The 18,434-nt window shown below is 48.0% G+C and overlaps 2 protein-coding genes across 4 annotated transcripts in view; both read left to right on the forward strand.

Annotated features, from left to right (window-relative positions):
* Positions 1 to 1,197, forward strand: part of Vamp8 (vesicle-associated membrane protein 8) — a 4,517-nt gene extending 3,320 nt beyond the window's left edge. Inside the window, exon 3 of the mRNA XM_013035477.1 lies at positions 781 to 1,197. Within this exon, the coding sequence (XP_012890931.1) occupies positions 781 to 924 (144 nt within the window). The 3' untranslated portion in view covers positions 925 to 1,197. The remainder of the gene's footprint in view (positions 1 to 780) is intronic.
* Positions 1,198 to 4,903: 3,706 nt separating this feature from the next.
* Vamp5 (vesicle-associated membrane protein 5) lies at positions 4,904 to 14,707 on the forward strand. 3 transcript variants are annotated; one of them, XM_013035442.1, is made up of 4 exons: positions 4,937 to 4,979; positions 6,542 to 6,578; positions 13,664 to 13,801; positions 14,254 to 14,707. In XM_013035442.1, exons 2-4 carry the CDS (start codon positions 6,570 to 6,572, stop codon positions 14,461 to 14,463), a joined length of 357 nt encoding a protein of 118 aa, XP_012890896.1. In that variant the 5' UTR covers positions 4,937 to 4,979; positions 6,542 to 6,569; the 3' UTR covers positions 14,464 to 14,707. The 3 variants fall into 3 exon arrangements, with proteins under 3 accessions (XP_012890898.1, XP_012890896.1, XP_012890897.1); XM_013035444.1 differs by lacking the exon at positions 6,542 to 6,578 and having other exon boundaries at positions 4,904 to 4,979; positions 14,254 to 14,706; XM_013035443.1 differs by lacking the exons at positions 4,937 to 4,979; positions 6,542 to 6,578 and adding an exon at positions 6,088 to 6,156.
* The last annotated feature ends 3,727 nt before the right edge of the window (positions 14,708 to 18,434 follow it).

The raw sequence follows: 18,434 nt of genomic DNA on the forward strand, positions 1-18,434 counted from the left end.
GGCTTTTTTCTTTTTGCTTATGTGGTGCTGAGGAATCGAACCCAAGGCCTCATGCATGCAAGGCAAGCGCTCTACCACTGAGCCACCTTCCCAGCCCCTAAGTTGTTTTTTTTTTAACCTGGCTGGCCTTGAACCAAGATCCTCCCATCTCTACCTCCCACTTAGCTAGGATTATAGATATACCTCATCAAACTCAACCCACTGTATGAAATCTTGGATACCTATTTGGTCTGCCTGGGACTTAGTTCCTCTTTCTGTAGTTTAGTCTGAGTACATGTCTCAGGGAGACTGTGTCTGCAACTTGAGTTAGGAAAAGAGGAGTTTCCCTCACTACCAACCTCCTATGCTGTCCTGTGCTTTCCATCTTTCCTAAAGGATAAAGAGTCATAGAGCTAGGGGGTATGCCCACCTGGAGCCTGTACCACTTAGTCCCAGAGTTTGCCCTCCTAAGGGTGAAATGTACTACCAGTGTTGCACATTTGGGTGGGGACATGTATAAAAGGCCCCTTGGGGTGCATGACAATGTAGGGGTAAGAGGAGGGAGAGGACTCCAGGGCTGTTGTCATGATTCAGGTGAACTCCCAAAAGACCAAGGATTCTACCTTTGAACTAGATTGTTAGGAAGATGTAATTGTCAAGATAGGAGGATAGAACATCTTTTATTTCAAAGTTGGTTACTTTAGTAATGTAAACACTTAGATGTGTGGCATGTGGGATTCCGTTTGTCTCTTGTTCTGGGAAGGAGTCACTGGGTCACTCATTTTCCCTTGTCCCCAACAGTCGGAGCACTTCAAGACGACATCGCAGAAGGTGGCCCGGAAATTCTGGTGGAAGAATGTGAAGATGATTGTCATCATCTGTGTGATTGTCATAGTCATCATCCTTTTCATTGTGCTCTTTGCCACTGGTACCATCCCCACTTAGGAAGTCCCTCCCAATCCCAACCTCTTCTTCAGGGGTGACCCTCCAAAATGGGTGCCAAGAGAAGCCCTCTCTCCTGTCCTCCATGGGAATGCTGCTCAGTCCCTCAGGCCCCTCCGCCACATAGTATGCCCCAGAAGCACCCCTGGAAGGAGAGCTGGACTGTGGTGCATTTCACAGGTCCCTAGAGTGGGTTGAAGAGGACCCAGAGGATGCTGTGTGTATCTGGGAAACTGTTGGTGGCCAGTGGGCAATAAAGGCCTTTCAGTATCCGTATGTGTGAGGCACCCTCTTCCTTTCCACTCTTCCCTTTGACACTTCCATTTATTTTCAACCAGAATGTTCTCTGGCTGAAGTTCTCCCATATGAGGCCCAAGTTATTGGGTAGGAGGAGATCTCATGTTTGGAAAAAAAAGATGGAAGGCTCCCTGTTTTGTGTGTATGTGTGTGTGCACATGCATATATGTGTATGTGTTATGTGTATGTCTGCCACTACTGAGGCTTGAACTCAGGACCTGGGTACTATCTTCTCATTCGTTTGCTTAAGACTGGTTCTCAAGCTGGGCGCCAGTGGCTCACACCTGTAATTCTAGCTACTCAGGAAGCTGAAATCTGAGGATCGCGGTTCAAAGCCAGCCCGGGCAGGAAAGTCCGTGACACTCTTATCTCCAATAAAAAAACACTAGAAAACCGGAAGTGGCACTGTGGCTCAAGTGGTAGAGCCTTTGCCTTGAGCTGAAGAGCTGAGGGACAGTGCCTAAGCCCAGAGTTCAAGCCCCACGACCGACAAAAAAAAAAAAAAGACTGGTTCTCTACCACTTGAGCCACAGTTCCACTTCCAACTTTTTGGTGGTTAGTTGAAGATAAAAGTCTCTCAAAAGGCCAGGCGTCAATGGCTCACACCTGTAGTCCTAGCTACTCAGGAGGCTGAGATCTTAGGATTGCAGTTCAAAGCCAGCCTGGGCAGGAAAGTCCAGGAGACCCTTTAATCTTCAATAAAACACCAGAAAACCAGAAGTTGCATTGTGCTCAAGTGGTAGAGTGCTAGTCTTGAGCTAAGGGACAGTGGGCAGGCCCTGAGTTCAAGCCCCATGACCAACAAAAACAAAAAGTCTCTTGGACTTGCCTGCCCAGACTAGCTTCAGTTAGGATTACAGGCATGAACTACTAGTGCCTTTCTTTACTCTAGCCTTTATGATCATCACAAGTCTCAAGTACAAAAAAATTTCTGGAGATATTGGAGAATTCAAAACCACATGAGCTTTTTAGAGTGGCATGCAAGGGTAAATGGCCTCTTGGATCCTTTTTCTACTCTTCTCCTATAAGTGTTGACTGAGATATGAAACCCTTAACACGAGCATGCCGAATGGTTTAGGACCTCCTGCCTTGTCTGCCATCATCTCTCTTCTATGGCCCTGTTGTAATCAATCCAGAGGCAAGAGTTGGAGGAATTATACTACTTTTCCTTTTTGGGTGTTTCTGTGTTCTGTTTGTCTTTTGTCTGCTCCTGCTCTTCTGGGATTTAATAGGGCCTTGGGTCTCAGCTGTCTGGAGTGGGTGAGTATGTCTTCCCCGCATACCATGGCTGGGCATAGTCAGTGTCACAGGACAGAGCCTGCAGCCCTCCTTCTGTTCTGTTTCCTAGACAATGAGCTTTCTGTCTTCTGGCTTCCCTTTTCTCTACCATGTTCCACCACCACCATTGCTATTCTTTGCAGTGGCCAGTCTGCCTTGGCTTGTGTGAGGAGGGTTTTTGCCATTTCAATTTGTTTCCTCCATAGGCTTTCAGAATTGCAAACAAACCTGCTGTTGGGGAAGATAAGGCTTAAGGACTCGCTTGGAGATCAGGTTCTAGAATCATGCTCCAAATTCTGAGGAGGGTGGGGGAAAGCCCAGAAAAGTCCTTCTAAGCAGACTCCATCCATCCTTTCTCTCAACCCATGCCTGGATGCAAGCTCAGGCCATCCAGGTTCTGTGAGAGTCTTCCTCACAGTGAAGGATCAGACCCAGAGAGGGAAACCCTATTTGGGTGTTGGCAGTGGCCTGAGTAGGGTGGAGGTACCTAGTGATTATTAGATAGCAGCGAGAAGAAGATGGTACATTCAGCTTAGGAGAACTCTCTAACAATAACAGACATGTCAGCTTACCCAGCTGACAAACAAGCTTCTGTCCAAGTAGAGCTGAAGTTCCCTCCTGAAGAATCTAGAATAATTCCTTTCCCCATGGGGACAGAGGCTTGCTTCCTTCCTTCCTATTTCTCTTTCTTTTCTTCCTTTCTTTCTCCCTCCTTTCTTTCTTTTAAATAATTATTATAGCTGGGAAGGTGGCTCAGTGGTAAAGCGCTTGCCTTGCATGCATGAGGCCCTGGGTTCAACTCCTCAACACCACATAAGCAAAAAGAAAAAAAAAAGCTGGAAGTGGCGCTGTGGCTCAAGTGGTAGAGCACTAGCCTTGAGCTGAAGAGCTGAGGGATAGCGCCCAGGCCTAGAGTTCAGGCCCCATGACCGGACCCAAAAAAAAATAGTTATTATAAAGATGATATACAGAGGGGCTACAGTTCATAAGTCAGGTGACGAATACATTTCTTTTTGGACTGTGTCACCCCTTCCCTTCCTTCTCTCCCAGTTTTTCCCTCCTGTCTCTACCCACAAGTTGTATAGTTCATTTTCAATACAGTGTCTGGTGAGTACTACTACAGAAGAGACTGCTTCCTCCCTTCTTCCCTCCTTTCCTCCCACCCTCCATCCTTTCTTTCTTTCTTCCTTTTCTTGTCTTTTCTTTTTTCATACTGGGGGGTCGAACCCAGGACATTGCCCCTGCTAGGCTAGTGCTTTGCCACTAACCTACTTCCCATCCCATGACCACTTTCTTTGTAAGTGGGGGTGAAATCCACATAAGATATAAATGTCTTGTGTGCGTGTGTGTGTGTGTGTGTGTGTGTGTGTGTGTGTGTGTGTGTGTGCGCGTGGTCCTGGAGCTTGAACTCAAGGCCTGGGCACTGTCCCTGAATTTCTTTTTGTTCAAGGCTAGCACTCTATCACTTGCGATACAGCTCCACTTACGGCTTTTTCTGAGTAGTTTATTGGAGATAAGAGTCTCACAGATGTTCCTGTCCAGGTTAGCTTTGAACCATGAATCATCTCAGCCTCCTGAGTAGCTAGGAAAAGGCATGAGCCACCAGTACCTGGCTAGAAGTTATAATTTATTTTTTTTTTTTTGTCGGTCGTGGGGCTTGAACTCTGGGCCTGGGCGCTGTCCCTCAGCTCTTCAGCTCAAGGCGAGCGCTCTACCACTTGAGCTACAGCGCCACTTCCGGTTTTCTGGTGGTTTATTGGAGATAGGAGTCTCACGGAGGCTGGCTTTGAACCGCGATCCTCGGATCTCAGCCTCCTGAGTAGCTAGGATTACAGGCGTGAGCCACCAGCGCCCAGCACAAGTTATAATTTTAAGGTGTACAACTCAATGACCTGTGGGGTGCTCAGACTGTTGTGCAACCACCTGTCTTCCATTTGAGAACGTTTGGGGCATCTATTTTTAGCTAGGGGTAAGATGCAGACACTAAGGTGGCAGACACCCTGCCTGGCTTGTTCATGACATTCCCAGTGCCTTCACAGAGCCTAGCAGGGGCTCCATAGGTGGTTAGAGTGAATGGCACCTCTCTTACTAATGTCATCTACCAGATCCCTTGCAGTCCCAGCTCCAGGATGCACAACTGCATGGGGTTCATGGATTAGGCGCGCGCACATGCCCACACACACTCCTTTCAGGGGTGCCCAGCATGCAGAACTGGCACCAGGCTGGGGTGTCATCTGAAGTTGGGCGCTGGTGGCCCGGCAGGAGGCGCCCCATGGACCCTGTCGCGGGCCAGCTTTCGGTTTGACCTGGTCCGGGTCATCGCTCACGGAAGGCGCAGCTCCCCCTCCACTCCCCCCGCCCCGTCCCTCCTCTCCCCCCCCCGCCCCCGCCCGGCCCCGCCCCGCCCCACCGCTTCCTCCGGGACGCTGGCAACTCAGTGGGCACAGAAGCCGGGACCAGACGAGGCGGCTGCGGCAGCGATGGTGAGGGCGCGGGCAGGGTCACCTGGCCCGGTGGGGCAGAGGGCGAGAGTGCAGGGTAGGGGGCGGGAGGCGGGGGTGAAAAGCCCTTGGGGAATGGGAGGCTGCGCAGGGAGGACCCCGCAAGGGAATCCACACGGGAGCGGGCAGACCCGCAGCTCCGCACTCAGCCTGCGGGAGAGCGAGGTGTACGCCCCGTCGCGGCTCCCCCAGGCAGAAGGAGCCAGCCTGACTCTTGTTTCCCACGCCTGTGCAGCCCAGGGGCCTCTGTGACTTTGGCTTTGCAGACAGACTGGGTTTGAGATCTTGTCTGTGTGACCCAGGGCAAGTCACTTAACCTCTCTGAGCCTCCTTTTCCGCACGGTGAAGTGGGGCCAGCAATAACCCTTACTGGTTTAAAGGGAGGTGACCTGGAACTCCTATGGCAGAGGCTGACGGCCAGGCACGCAGAGCCCACTGCTAAGAAGTTGGGGGTAATGTGATGACCTCTTCAGCCCTTCCCCAAGCTCAGAGAAGCCAAGCCTGGCTGGGGGTTGGAAATCCGATCCCACACCTGGTAGAGGCCCTTCCAGCCTGACACGCTGGGTACTAGAGTGTGAACTTTTTCCCTGGGAAAGAGGAACAAAAAAAAGTTGTTTACTCCTTTGCAAAACTTCCCTGTGGTTATCAAAGTGTGGCACAGGTTTGATCCCCTCCTAAAATCTACCTAGTGACACAGCCCGGACTGAGTCACCCTCACCCTGATTCAGACACTGGGCTCTGTCCTCACTTGCCGTTTCTAAGGCAAAAGTATCAAGAGTCAGTTGGTGGCAGGAGCCCCCTCCCCTGGGGCTCCTGGGAAGATGGGCCCCGGCAGGAAGTGGTGGGTTTGGTGCTTTAAAGGTTCTGTCTTGGAGAAGCTGGTGGGTGGGGTGTGATGGATGTGGTCTGCCTTTCTAGGGGTCTTGATGCCTAGATGGCCTCCTCTCTGGGGAACTGAAGGCAGGAAAGGGAAGTGGAGCAGGAAGGTAGTAGTGAGGTCTGAGGCCACACCAGGAAATTGAGGGAGGCTCTGGGAATGGGCAGAGCCTTGAGCCCACTTCCAAGAATGTGGGGGGCAAGAGATCAGCCAAGGCTGGGTATGGGCTGTTAGCCCTGGAGGTAGACTGTGAGCTGGAGAGAAGAGGAAACTGAAATGAAGGTGATGGCAAAGATCATAGTGGGACCCCCGTGAGGATAGAACTTAATAGTGGGTCAGAGCCTGGAGAAGGCATATTGATTGGTCTCCCAGCTTCACCTCTCTCATTCTTCTCTGGACTCTCATTCTGGCTTGGTGTTTTCATTTAAGGCTCTACCCCTTGAGCCACAACTCCATTTCTGACTTTTTACTGATTAACTGGAAGTGTCTCTCAGACTTTTCTGCGAGAACCTGGCTTTGACCTGAGATCATCAGATTTCAGCCTCCTGAGTAGCTAAGATTTCAAGTGAGCCACCAGCACCTGTCAAATCCTGTGTCTTTAATCATGTCCTTTCTTTTCTTTTTTTTCTGTCACATTCTGTAACTTCCATTTACCTTATTGTTCCAGAGGTGATGTACAGAGGGATTTCAATTGCATGAGTCAGGTAATGAATGAATATATATCCGTTCATACAGTGTCTTCTGTTCCCTATTCTCTCCCAGTCCCTCCCTCCCGTCTCTACCCACGACTTGTATAGTTCACTTTCATCAATGTCCAGTGAGCTCCACTGCTGTACATTTTCATCCTTTTTCCCTTGAGTTCTGTGCTTCCCCCCGCCCCAACCATCCCCACCAACCTTCCTGAAGATGTAGATGTGACTACACCATACATAAGGTGAAGAAAAAAGAAGTCTTTTGATTCCATAGCTTGGAGTTTGTTTCAGTATGTATATTACTTTATATAAATATGAAGTCCTTGCACTTTCTTTCCTTTACATCACTTTCCTTTTCCTTCCTTCTTCCCATACCCTTTTTCTACCCTTTTCCTTTCTCCTTTTCCTTCTTCTTTATGACACATTCAATCAACAAGAATTTTGTAGGATGTTCCTTTGTGCTGCTCATGATGACTGTAGAGATTAGAGTAGAAACAAAGCAGTAATGGGAAAGACAGAAACTGAATGAATCAGTCTATTGAAGTCATTCACATTGTAAATGGGCCCCTCTCTAAAGAGTTTGTGTGTGGAGTCACATGCCTCCCTCAGATGCACCCAAGTTGAGCTGGCGACATCAAAAGGGCTGAAGAAGTCAGGCACTGGTGGCTCATGCCTTGTAATCCTAGCTACTCAGGAAACTGAGAAGAGAAGGATCATGGTTCAAAGTTAGCCCACGCAGAAAAATCAGAGAGACTTCATCTCCGATTAGCTATCAAAAAGCCAGGCTGGAGGCATGGTTGAAGTAAGTAGTGAAGTGCCAGCCATTAGCAAGCAAGCTCAGCAGGAGGCTCTAAATTCAGATCTCACTGAGGAGAATGGGAGGGGGAGGGTTAGATGAATCTTCAGCCAGCCACTGCAGCATTGGCTCTCCCGTTACCTGCATCTGGTTTAGCACAGGGTTTGGAATGTGATTACTGGTCTATGTTGGCATCACACTCTGATCTTAAACTTCCCAGCTCTGTGCTATTAAGTGATTTAACACCTCTGGACCAAAGTTTCCTCTAAAATGGGATACTAGTACTGTGTTCATTGGATTATTGTGAGAATTTAATGAGAAAAGGTGAACAAACAGCTAATAGCACCATGTTCAGGTAAGGTTATAAGCCTTAAGCTGTTATAAGATGTTAAGGCTACCTTTATGGCCCGCGGAAAAATGGCATGGCTCAAGTGGTAGAACATTTGCTTAGTAAGTGAGTTCAAACCTGAGTTCAAACCCTAAACCATACACACACACATACATACACACACAAAAGGTGTTATTGCTCAAGATATCTAATCTTTTCAACAGCTCAGAGTGCCTGATGAGACTAAAACAGATGCAGTTTTCAAAGGCCAATGAAAAGTCTTCATTTGGGTTAGAAAGAATTAAAGGCACAAGGGTACAATAGGGAAGAACTTGCTTGATTGAACATTTTGTAAAACTTAAGTGGTCTGAACAACCATAAGTATTTTGCTCTCACAGTAAGTATTGAGGTCTGACCTCTAAGGGAAGATTTTTTTTTTTTTTTGGTTGGTCGTGGAGCTTGAACTCTGGGCCTGGGCGCTGTCCCTCAGCTCTTCAGCTCAAGGCAAGTGCTTACCACTTGAGCTACAGAGCCACTTCCGGTTTTCTGGTGGTTTATTGGAGATAGGAGTCTCACGGTCTCTCCTGCCGAGGCTGGCTTTGAACCGCGATCCTCAGATCTCAGCCTCCTGAGTAGCTAGGATTACAGGCTTGAGCCACCAACCCCCGGCTGGAAGATTTTTTTTTAAGAGAAGGTAAACTTGGTCTGTATCAATATTAGCTATTATTTATTGAACATTTCATATGGGTAAAGCATTGTGCTAAGGTTTTGTTGTTGTTTTTTTGTCAGCTGTGGGGCTTGAAGTCTGGATCTGGGTGCTATCCCTGAGCTCTTCAGCTCAAAGCTAATGCTCTACCACTTGAGCCACAGTGCCACTTCCAGTTTTTGGAGTGGTTTATTGGAGATTAGAGTCTCATGGACATTCCTGCCCCAGCTGGCTTTGAACAGCGATCCTCAGATCTCGGCATCCTGAGTAGCTATGATTACAGGCGTGAGCCACTGGCACTCGGCTATGCTAAGGTTTTTGTTTACAACATGTCACATAATTCCAAACTAGTATTATGAGGTTTATATAGTAGGTATTTTTATTATCACCATTTTGTAGACAAGGAAGTGGAGGGCAGAAAGGTCACATCCTCAATCCCATTCACTCAGCTGGTGAGTGGCAGAGGCGGGATTTGAAGATAGGGATGGGATGAACCTTGCTGTACATCTCAGAGCTGAGTGCCAACCCAGGGAGGAGATGACTCAGTACCACCTGTACCTGTCCATCCCCACCAGCTAGAACAGGGCTTCTTGGATAACAAGAAGAGTTAGGATAGGAACTGTGATGTATTTAGTTGTTTATTGTTTTTAGTTAAGAGATAGGATTTTATTATGTTACAAAGGTTGGTCTTAAACTCTGGGGTTCAGACAGGTACTGGTAGCTCATGCCTGTAATCCTAGCTACTCAGGAGGCTGAGATCTGAGAACTGTGTTTCACAGCCAGACCAGGCAGCAAAGCCCATGAGACTCTTGTCTCCAATAAACTATTTAAAAAGCTGGAAATAGAGCTGTGGCTCAAGTTGTAGAGCATCAGCCTTGAGGCTCAAAGATAGCACCCATGCCCAGAATTCAAGTCCCAAGACCAGCACAAAAAAAAAAAAAAAAACAAACCTCTAGGTTTCAAGTTATCCTGCTACCTCAAATTCCTCAAGAAATTTGTTTTTCAGATTTTTTTTTTGTGTCAGTTGTGGGGCTTGAACTCTGGGCCTGGGCACTGTCCCTGAGCGAGCCCTCTACCACTTGAGCCACAGCCCTACTTCCAGTTTTCTGGTGGTTAATTGGAGATAAGAGTCTCACGACTTTTCTGCCCAGGCTGGCTTTGAACTGTGATCCTCAGATCTCAGCCTCCTGAGTAGCTACAATTACAGGTGTGAGCCAGGGGCACCCAGCTTTGTTTTTCAGATTTAACTTATGACCACACATGCTAGGAAAGTGTTCTACCATTGAGCTCCAAATATGGATTTTTTTTCTTTGCTGTTGTTGTTTTTTGGATTTTTTGTTTTTGTTTTTTTTTTGTTGGTCCTGGGGCTTGAACTCATGGCCTGGGTGCTGTCCCTGAGCTTGCTTGCCTGCCTGCCTGCTTGCCTGCCTGCCTTCCTTCCTTCCTTCCCTGCCTTCCTTCCTTCCTTCCTTCCTTCCTTCCTTCCTTCCTTCCTTCCTTCCTTCCTTCCTTCCTTCCTTTCATTCTTTATTTCTGTTTTTCTTTTTTAGCTCAAGGCTAGCACTCTACTTGAGCCACAGCTCCACTTCCAGCTTTTTGATGATTAATTGGAGGTAAGGGTCTCTGGACTTTACAGCCCAAGCTGTCTTCAAACCATAATCCTCAGATCTCAGTCTCCTGAGTAGCTAGGATTATAGGCATGAGCTATCAGCACCAGGATTAACAGGGAGGGTTTTATGAGTTGTGTTTGCAAGAGTATTGAGTTTGGAAAAACCTGGAAGATTGTTTAGAGGATTAAGGATATAACTCAGTGGTAGAACACTTACCTAGCATGTGTGTAGCCCCGAGTTCCATCCCAGCTCTGTGTGTGTGTGTGTGTGGTTTAGTGTTTTAGGGGGATATTCTGTACAGATAGGAACAGTCAATCAAGAACATTTCCTGTATAACTACAACCCTCTGTTTAGCAACAACTGCACTTCTTCCTTTTTCTAGGCTCAAAACCCCAAGTCCTGCCTCTGTAATACTTTCACTCCCCCCGCACCTCCTCTCTGCAGTCTGCTCCCCATGCCACCCTTCCCTCTTCCCAAGGCAGACATCTCATACTCCTGCTGATGCCCTCCACCACCCTCGGGCTGGCCTCTCTGCCCAGACTTTTCTCCTCCCTTCCATATCCTGAAGCTCCTCTGGCTCATCACTCCCTCCATGCTAGACTTTGCTAGACTCCTTGATTGTACTGTTTTCCTCAGTGCCACTCTGCCCTTCCCCACTTACCTTGGCTTAGCCCTTCACTGTTGCAGTGTGCCCCCCCACCCCTGTCTCTCTGCCAAAATGCCCCAGCTTCACCCCATCCTTCAAGTGCTCACCACACCATTCGAATCACAATTCTCCCTCTTGCAATCATGCCCTGTCTGTGGGCTGCTACAACACTTACCCTTTGTATCTCACAGTGTAACTCTTTATCCTACTCTGATTGTATCATATGTGTCTCTTCCCCAGCTGAAGAGGAATCTCCCTGAAAAGAGGCACAGTTCATTCAGAAAATATTTATCACTCACCCACTGCCAGCCAGGCACTATGCTGAGTTACAAGTGGCACAGGGCTGCATGGCCCTTGCCCTCTAATTGTCCATCTCCTTCTTTAATCCCTAGTGCTTAATAGATGCCAATAGAGGTCCATGCACCAGAATTTCCTTTTAATGCTGCAGAATAGGACTGAAGAGGACTGAGACTCACTTGAATGGCTCTATGTTCCCTGGAGCACATGTGTTCTTTTAAGCCTGGGCCTATCTTGGCCCCACAGTGAAGCAAACTGCTTCAGATTATAGGTGGAGAACCAGCCAACCCTCTGGAGAATGTGACCCAGTGTCACCCATGTGGGAATAAGAATAACAACAGCTGTAGCATTCAGAACAGGAAAAAAAATCACAACTAGTATCCTACCAGTTTAGCAATGTCTCATTTTCCTATCTTTATTGATTCCTAAATTTTTGCCTGCGACTATCAGAGTGTGAGGGAAGCTCGCTTATCTAGCGATAACCGAGTGTTGTTGAATAAAAAATAGTAGTAGGAATAAAAATCCAGGCACCAGTGACTCATGCCCTCATCCTAGCTACTCAGGAGTATCTCAGTTCAAAGTCAGCTGGGGCAGACAAATCCCCAGGGAGACTCATTTCCAATTAACCACCAAAAAGCAGGAGGTGGAGCTGTGGCTCAAATGGCAGAATATCGGTCTTGAGCAAAAAAGCTAAGGGATAGTGCCAGGCCCTGAGTTCAAGCCCCATGACACAACATATTTAGTGGTGATGGTTGACTCATGGCTCCCCTGCTCTCTATGTTATTGCCCTGGTTCCCCAGCCTGTGAACAACCCCCATCCCCTGTTTGCCTGCTAGCTCTTGAAGTAGGTTGTTTTTCTAGCTCATGAGTAAATATTGACCTGTTTGGGTTTCAGATGCCTTTCCCTCAAAACTCTTGCTGAGCTGGATAACCACAGGAGGACATCTCTTGAGACTAAGAGTTGCTTTTGGATGGACTATAAAGCAAATGACCCCCTCACTATGTCCAGCACTGTATCCTGGGCCTCTGCCCTCCACTGGGAGCTTGTGGTCTAGTTGGGGAGAAAAGATTCCCGCATTGGGGATGCTTCCATGCTGAGTGAAAGGCAGCTGCAAGGATCCTAAAGGAGAATTCTTGCGTGAGGAGGAGGTGGTCCTTTGTGAACTGCCAGATCCCTTCCAACACTGAAGTTTTCTGGTTTTAAGTGGAATTCAGTCAAGTGCCAAAATGTCTGCTGCAAACAATGGGCGATATGGGCTGGCAGGAAAGGGGGGTTGGCTGATACTCTGTGTGAGGAGGAGATAGAACAGGCATGGGTTGTGGAGGACTAGACTGAGGGGAGGGAGTTGCTATGGTTTGCTAATCCCCTGGCATTCATCTGCCTGAAATGTCCCTGGACCTGCTCCTGGGCCTGCAGCTCATAACAGTGCCTGCTGCCCGAGGACTCTCAGTCACATGTAACCAGAGCGCAGGGTATTTCCCCTTCATGATCCAGACTTTCCTTTCTATTCTCTCAATCTCCTCCAGCTTGGAACCCCTGTGCCTCCCTTCCTAGTCCTCTAAAATGAGCTGGATTTTTGATTAGGTGAAGTTGATGCCTAGGTTGGGAAAGTTAAGGCTAATGAACTGGACCTCATTGAAGATCATGACTGATTAGAAGGCTGGAGACCAGAGGCCAGAGACCAAGTGGAATGATGTGAAAATGGGTTGACCAGGAGGCGGTACTGGCTTGACCAGGCAGAGGCCAAAGGATGAGCCTCAAGGATGAGCCTAAGCTTCTCAGTTTGGAAGTGATTATGATGTGACCTGGTCCAAAACAGCTCTCTCTCTCTCTCTCTCTCTCCTCCCCACCACTCTCTCTATCCCACTTGAGCCACAGCTCCAATTCTAGCTCTTTTTGGTGCTTAATTGAAGATAAGAGTCTCACAGCCTTTCTTGCTCAGGCTGGCAAGATCTCAGTCTCCTAAATAGCTAGGTTTATAGGCCTGAACCATCAGCACCCATGTCAAAATTGCTTTCTTAACCTGATAGAGTGAATGTCTTCCCTGTATGGCTTCCAGTTAAGTAGCTCGGATCCTTGTTCTGGTTGCCCATTTGGGCCAGAGTGAAGCTATAGGGAAGGTATGCAAATCTAGAACACATGAGCATAGTCAGTGTCTGCTTTGTGGGTTGTGGGAGGAGGGGGTCCTGGGAAGCCCCCATTGAATGGGGTCTTAAAGGAAGCTGAAATGCTAACAGCCATGCTGACAGATTCTGGTCTTGATGGGTGATGGGCAGAGCCTGTGAGACCTGAGTAGGTGAGCCCCCACCTATTCAAAAGGCCAACCTGGGGGCTGGGAAGGTGGCTCAGTGGTAGAGTGCTTGCCTTGCATGCATGAGGCCCTGGGTTCGATTCCTCAGAACCACATAAGCAAAAAGAAAAAAGCCGGAAGTGGTGCTGTGGCTCAAGTGGTAGAGCGCTAGCCTTGAGCTGAAGAGCTGAGGGACAATGCCCAGGCCCAGAGTTCAGGCCCCATGACCAGACCCAAAAATAAATAAATAAATAAAAAACAAAAGGTCAACCTGTTTGTGCACACACCATGCACTTCCATGAAGGATGCAATTACTCATGTGTCATACCCATTGGTAGTACAGGAAGAGAACTTTGGGTCTTAGGGACAAATGAGGGGTTGGGTGGGTTCTCATGCAGTCCTGACCTTAGGCTTGGTGCCCAGGCAGGGAAAGAGTTGGAGCGATGCCAACGGCAGGCGGATGAGGTGACGGAAATCATGCTCAACAACTTTGACAAGGTCCTGGAGCGTGATGGAAAGCTGGCAGAACTGGAGCAGCGTTCAGACCAACTCCTGGACATGGTGTGAGGCCCCAGGAAGCAGGAAAGGGAGGGGAAAGGAGGGAGGGGAGGAGAGGGAAGCTTGACACTCAAGCTGCACTCAGGGTTTCTAAATCCTTGACAGGGACTGAGGCTGTTCTCAGCCTTCTAGCCTAGATATGCAATGAGCAGGCTTCACAAAGTAAGAAGTGCTTTTTTTTTTTTTTTTTTTAAGTTGTGAACCTTCCCAAAGATCAAGGATTTGGCCTTGTTAACTGGGAGTAAGCTGATAGGTCTGACAGTCAAGAGCTCTGTCAGTCTCTGAGATGGGGAGTCAGGTTGGGAGGATCCCAGGGAAGGTTGAGTAGAGGGAAAAGAGATAGTGTGGGGAAGATGCAGGAGAAGACCAGGCCTCCCTGGGATGTGATGAAAGGAATTGGCTCTGAGGCACTGGGGAACCACTAACTCCTATCCTGTGTCTGGGGACTTCCACAGAGTTCAGCCTTCAGCAAGACAACCAAGTCCTTGGCCCAGAAGAAGCGCTGGGAGAACATCCGCTGCCGGATCTACTTGGGGCTGGTGGTGGCTGGTGGCCTGCTCATCCTCCTGATTGTGCTGCTGGCCATCTTTCTACCACAGAGCAGTGGGGACAGTACTCCCCCACAGGCCCAAGACGCAAGCACTGTCTCAGGAACTGGGGATTGACTCAGCGGGGCCTGATGAGAGATCACATGTCCTGGTATCCCAAGAGCTCTGCCATTTGCTCCTGTCTGAGCCACCATGTGAGAGACAAAGGGCAGCCCTGATACATGCACCTCTGTGTCTTCCATCATGCCAGAGACTGGCCCTCAGGGCAGCCTGCTGCACTGGCCAGGCCAGGCTAGCCCCACTTGGAGCTCAGTAAAAGCTGCTGTTTGGTTAAAAGCTTGTGTGTGTGTGTGTGTGTGTGTGTGCGAGTGCGCACACGCGCTAATGCTAGTACTCCAGGCCTTATGATCCTCTCCCTTAGCTTTTCTTTTTTTGTATGTGCTGGTCCTGGGGCTTGAACTCAGGGCCTGGGAACTGTCCCTGAGCTTTTATGCTCAAGTCCAGTGCTCTATCACTTGTGTTATAACCACACTTCTAGTTTTTTTATGATTAATTGGAGATAAGAGTCTTACAGGGCTGGGAAGGTGGCTCAGTGGTAGAGCACTTGCCTTGCATGCATGAGGCCCTGGGTTTGATTCCTCAGCACCACATAAGCAGAAAAAGCTGGCAGTGGTGCTATGGCTCAAGCGGTAGAGCGTTAGCCTTGAGCTGAAGAGCTGAGGGACAGCACCCAGGCTGAGAGTTCAGGTCTCACACTGACCAAAAAAAAAAAGTCTTACAGACTTTCCTGCCCAGGCTGGCTTTGAACCACCATCCTCAGATCCTCAGATCTTAGCCTCCTGCGTAGCTAGGATTACAAGTGTAAGCCATAGATGCCTAGCCGCCCTTAGCTTTTTTTTTTCTTATGCTACTGAGTATAGAACCCAGAGCATTATACCTGCTGGGCAAGCACTTTGCCACTGAACTACACCTTAGCCCTGAGCTTTTTTTGGGGAGGGGGTTGGATAGTTGTGGGGCTTGAACTCAGAGCTTGGGCACTGTCTCTGAGCTCTTTCAAGACTAGTGCTCCACCATTTTGAGTCACAGCTCCACTTCTGGTTTTCTAGTGATTAATTGGAGATAAAAACCTCATGGACTTTCCTGTCCAGGCTGGCTTTGAACTGCAATCCTTAGATCTCAGCCTTTTGAGCAGTAAGGATTATAGGCGTGAGCCACTATCACCTGACTTGCTCTTAGCTTTTTTGATCAAGGTTGGGGTTCCACTTGAGCCATACCTCCACTTCTGGCTTTTTGCCGGTTAATTAGAGATAAATGTCTCAAGGCTGGCTTCGAGCTGGGATCTTAGCCTCCTGAGTAGAGAGGATTGCTAAAGTGAGATACCAGTGTCCAGCTTCATTTTTGACATCTTGAGGATGCTCAGAGGACCAGTGGGATTCTAGATGGAAAAAGAGAAAAGCACTTCAGCGATGCTTTCATGAGGCTCTCATGTCAGATAGACCTTTGCCCCTTGATCACTCCCTACTTCTCAATTTCTCAGCCTATACCAGTGTTATTCCTAAGACTCTAAATCCAGTTTCAGATGTAGCAAATGAAGTGAAAACCCAGAGCCTTTTATGGTGTTATAATGTGGAGTCACAAAGGAGTTTGTCTTGTAGGAAAGAATTCAGGGCTTTCCAGTGCTCCAGTATCTTTAGGGACACAGTAAAGATTACTGGGCAGGAACAGCAGAAGGAAAGAAGGCCCCACCAAGACTAAGGAAGCAGAGCAGCCTCTGCCTGGTTTAACTATAGTTCAAACTCAACTATGAGCGGCAAGGGAAGTTCAGAAGTATATAAAATAAAAAATTCATTGTTCAATAGAATGAGGGCTACTCACAGAAACAAGACCAAACCCTGAGAAGTATATGGAGCTTTATCTCTTACAGATTTTGTTCCTTCTTTACCCTTTTTTGGGAGTTATTAGGATTTGAATGCAAGGCTTTCCAGTTGCTAAGCAGACATTCTACAACTTGAACCACTCCACTAGTTTGTGTGTGTGTGTGTGTGTGTGTGTGTGTGTGTGTGTGTGTGTGTGTGTGTGTTGATCCTGGCTTGATCTCAAGGCCTGGGTATTATCCTTGAGCTTTTTTATTTTTTTTGTCCAGTCATGGGGCCTGAACTCTGGGCCTGGGTACTGTCCTTCAGCTCTTCAGCTCAAGGCTAGCACTCTACCACTTGAGCCATAGCGCCACTTCTGGCTTTTTTTTTTTTCTGCTTATGTGGTGCTGAGGAATCAAACCCAGGGCCTCAAGCATGCAAGGCAAGTGCTCTACCACTAAGCCACCTTCCTAGCCCGAGTTTTTTTTTTTTTTTTTCCTCAAGGGTGACACTCTACCACTTGAGCCACAGCTCCACTTCTGACTTTTGGTGATTAATTGTTGATAAGAATCTTACGGACTTTCCTGCCTGGTCTGGGAATTGTGATCTTCAGATGTCAGTTTCCTGAGTAGCTAGGATTTCAGGTGTGAGCCACGGGCCGGTAGTTTCTCTTTGCTCTGGTTAATTTCAAGATAAAGTATGTCCCACATGGTCTAAATTATGATCTTCCTATTTGTGCTTCTATTTGTCTCTGGAATGACAGGCGTACACCACTGAATCTAGCCATTGTGCTTTGTCCCCTGACCCCTTGTGATGGAAGGTGTGGCATGGTGTGCATACAGCCAGTGGTTAGGATGGAGTCACAATTTTTTTTTTCTGCCTATGCTGGCCTTGAAGCCCAATCCCCTGATCTCCTCATCCTAGCCAGTTAGGATTATAGGAATAAGCCATCATGCCTCCCACAAGAGCTTCTTATATTCACTAGGCTTACTATCGTCCTCCTTTTGCAAAGATTTTATTTTATTTTTAATTTTTTTTGCAAAGATTTAAAAAAAATTAGCCTTGCTGTTTCAACAGCACTAACTTTGCACAAGCCACTTCTTGTTTTGTTTTGTTTTGTTTTTTTGGCCAGTCGTGGGGCCTGAACTCTGGGTCTGGGCGCTGTCCCTCACCTTCTTCAGCTCAAGGCTAGTGCTCTATCACTCGAGTCATAGCACCACTTCTGGCTTTTTCTGCTTATGTGGTGCTGAATAATCAAACCCAGGGCCTCATGCATGCAAGGCAAGTGCTCTATCGTTGAGCCACTTTCCCAGCCCACAAGCTACTTCTTAAACTTGAGTTTTACACATGGAAAAAGGACAAGGCAAGGCGGTTGGCTATGGTGGCTCACATCTTAATCGTAGCTACTAAGAAAGCTGAGATCTGAGGATCATGGTTCAAAGCCAGTCCTGGCAGGAAAGTCCGTGAGACTCTTATCTTCAATTAACCACCAGAAGTGGCACTGTGACTCAAGTGGTAGAGCACTCACCTTGAGCTGAAGAACTGAAGAGCTGAGGGACAGCGCCCAGGCCCAGAGTTCAAGCCGCACAACTAACAACAAAAAAAAAAGGACAAGGGAGCTGTGTGCCTGTGGCTCACACCTGTAATTCTAGCTACTCAGGAGGCTCAGAAGTGAGGATTGTTGGGGTTTTTTTTTGGTGGTGGTGGGGGGTCCGGTTGTGGGGCCTGAACTCTGGGCCTGGGCGCTGTCCCTCAGCTCTTCAGCTCAAGGCTAACGCTCTACCACTTGAGCCACAATGCCACTTCCGGCTTTTTTTTTCCCTGCTTATGTAGTGCTGAGGAATCAAACCCAGGACCTCATGTATGCAAGGCAAGCACTCTACCACTGAGCCACCTTCCCAGCCCAGGATTGTGGTTTAAGGAAAATGCCTGTGTTCCCATCACTCTTAGGAGGATGAGAAAGGAATTCAAGGCCAGATTGGTCTACATAGCAACACCCTGTCTCAAAAAAAGGAGGTGGAGAATAAAATAATGTCATTTGCAGGGAAATGGATGGAACTAGAACAAATCATGGTTTTGTAAAAAATATTTTTTATTGTGAAAATACTGTACAGAGGGGTTACAATTACATGGGCATGATAATGAGTACATTTCTTTTTTTTGGGGGGGGGTCCGGTCATGGGGCCTGAACTCTGGGCCTGGGTGCTGTCCCTCAGCTCTTCACCTCAAGGC

This window comes from Dipodomys ordii, unplaced genomic scaffold (assembly GCF_000151885.1).
Source record: "Dipodomys ordii isolate 6190 unplaced genomic scaffold, Dord_2.0 Scaffold212, whole genome shotgun sequence".
Taxonomy (NCBI): Eukaryota; Metazoa; Chordata; class Mammalia; order Rodentia; family Heteromyidae; genus Dipodomys; species Dipodomys ordii.

Bases quoted from the DNA above. Each gene is read 5' to 3' on its own strand.
- Vamp5 (XM_013035442.1), top strand. The intron at 13,802-14,253 runs GTGTGAGGCCCC...GGACTTCCACAG, and splicing joins CAGACCAACTCCTGGACATG to AGTTCAGCCTTCAGCAAGAC.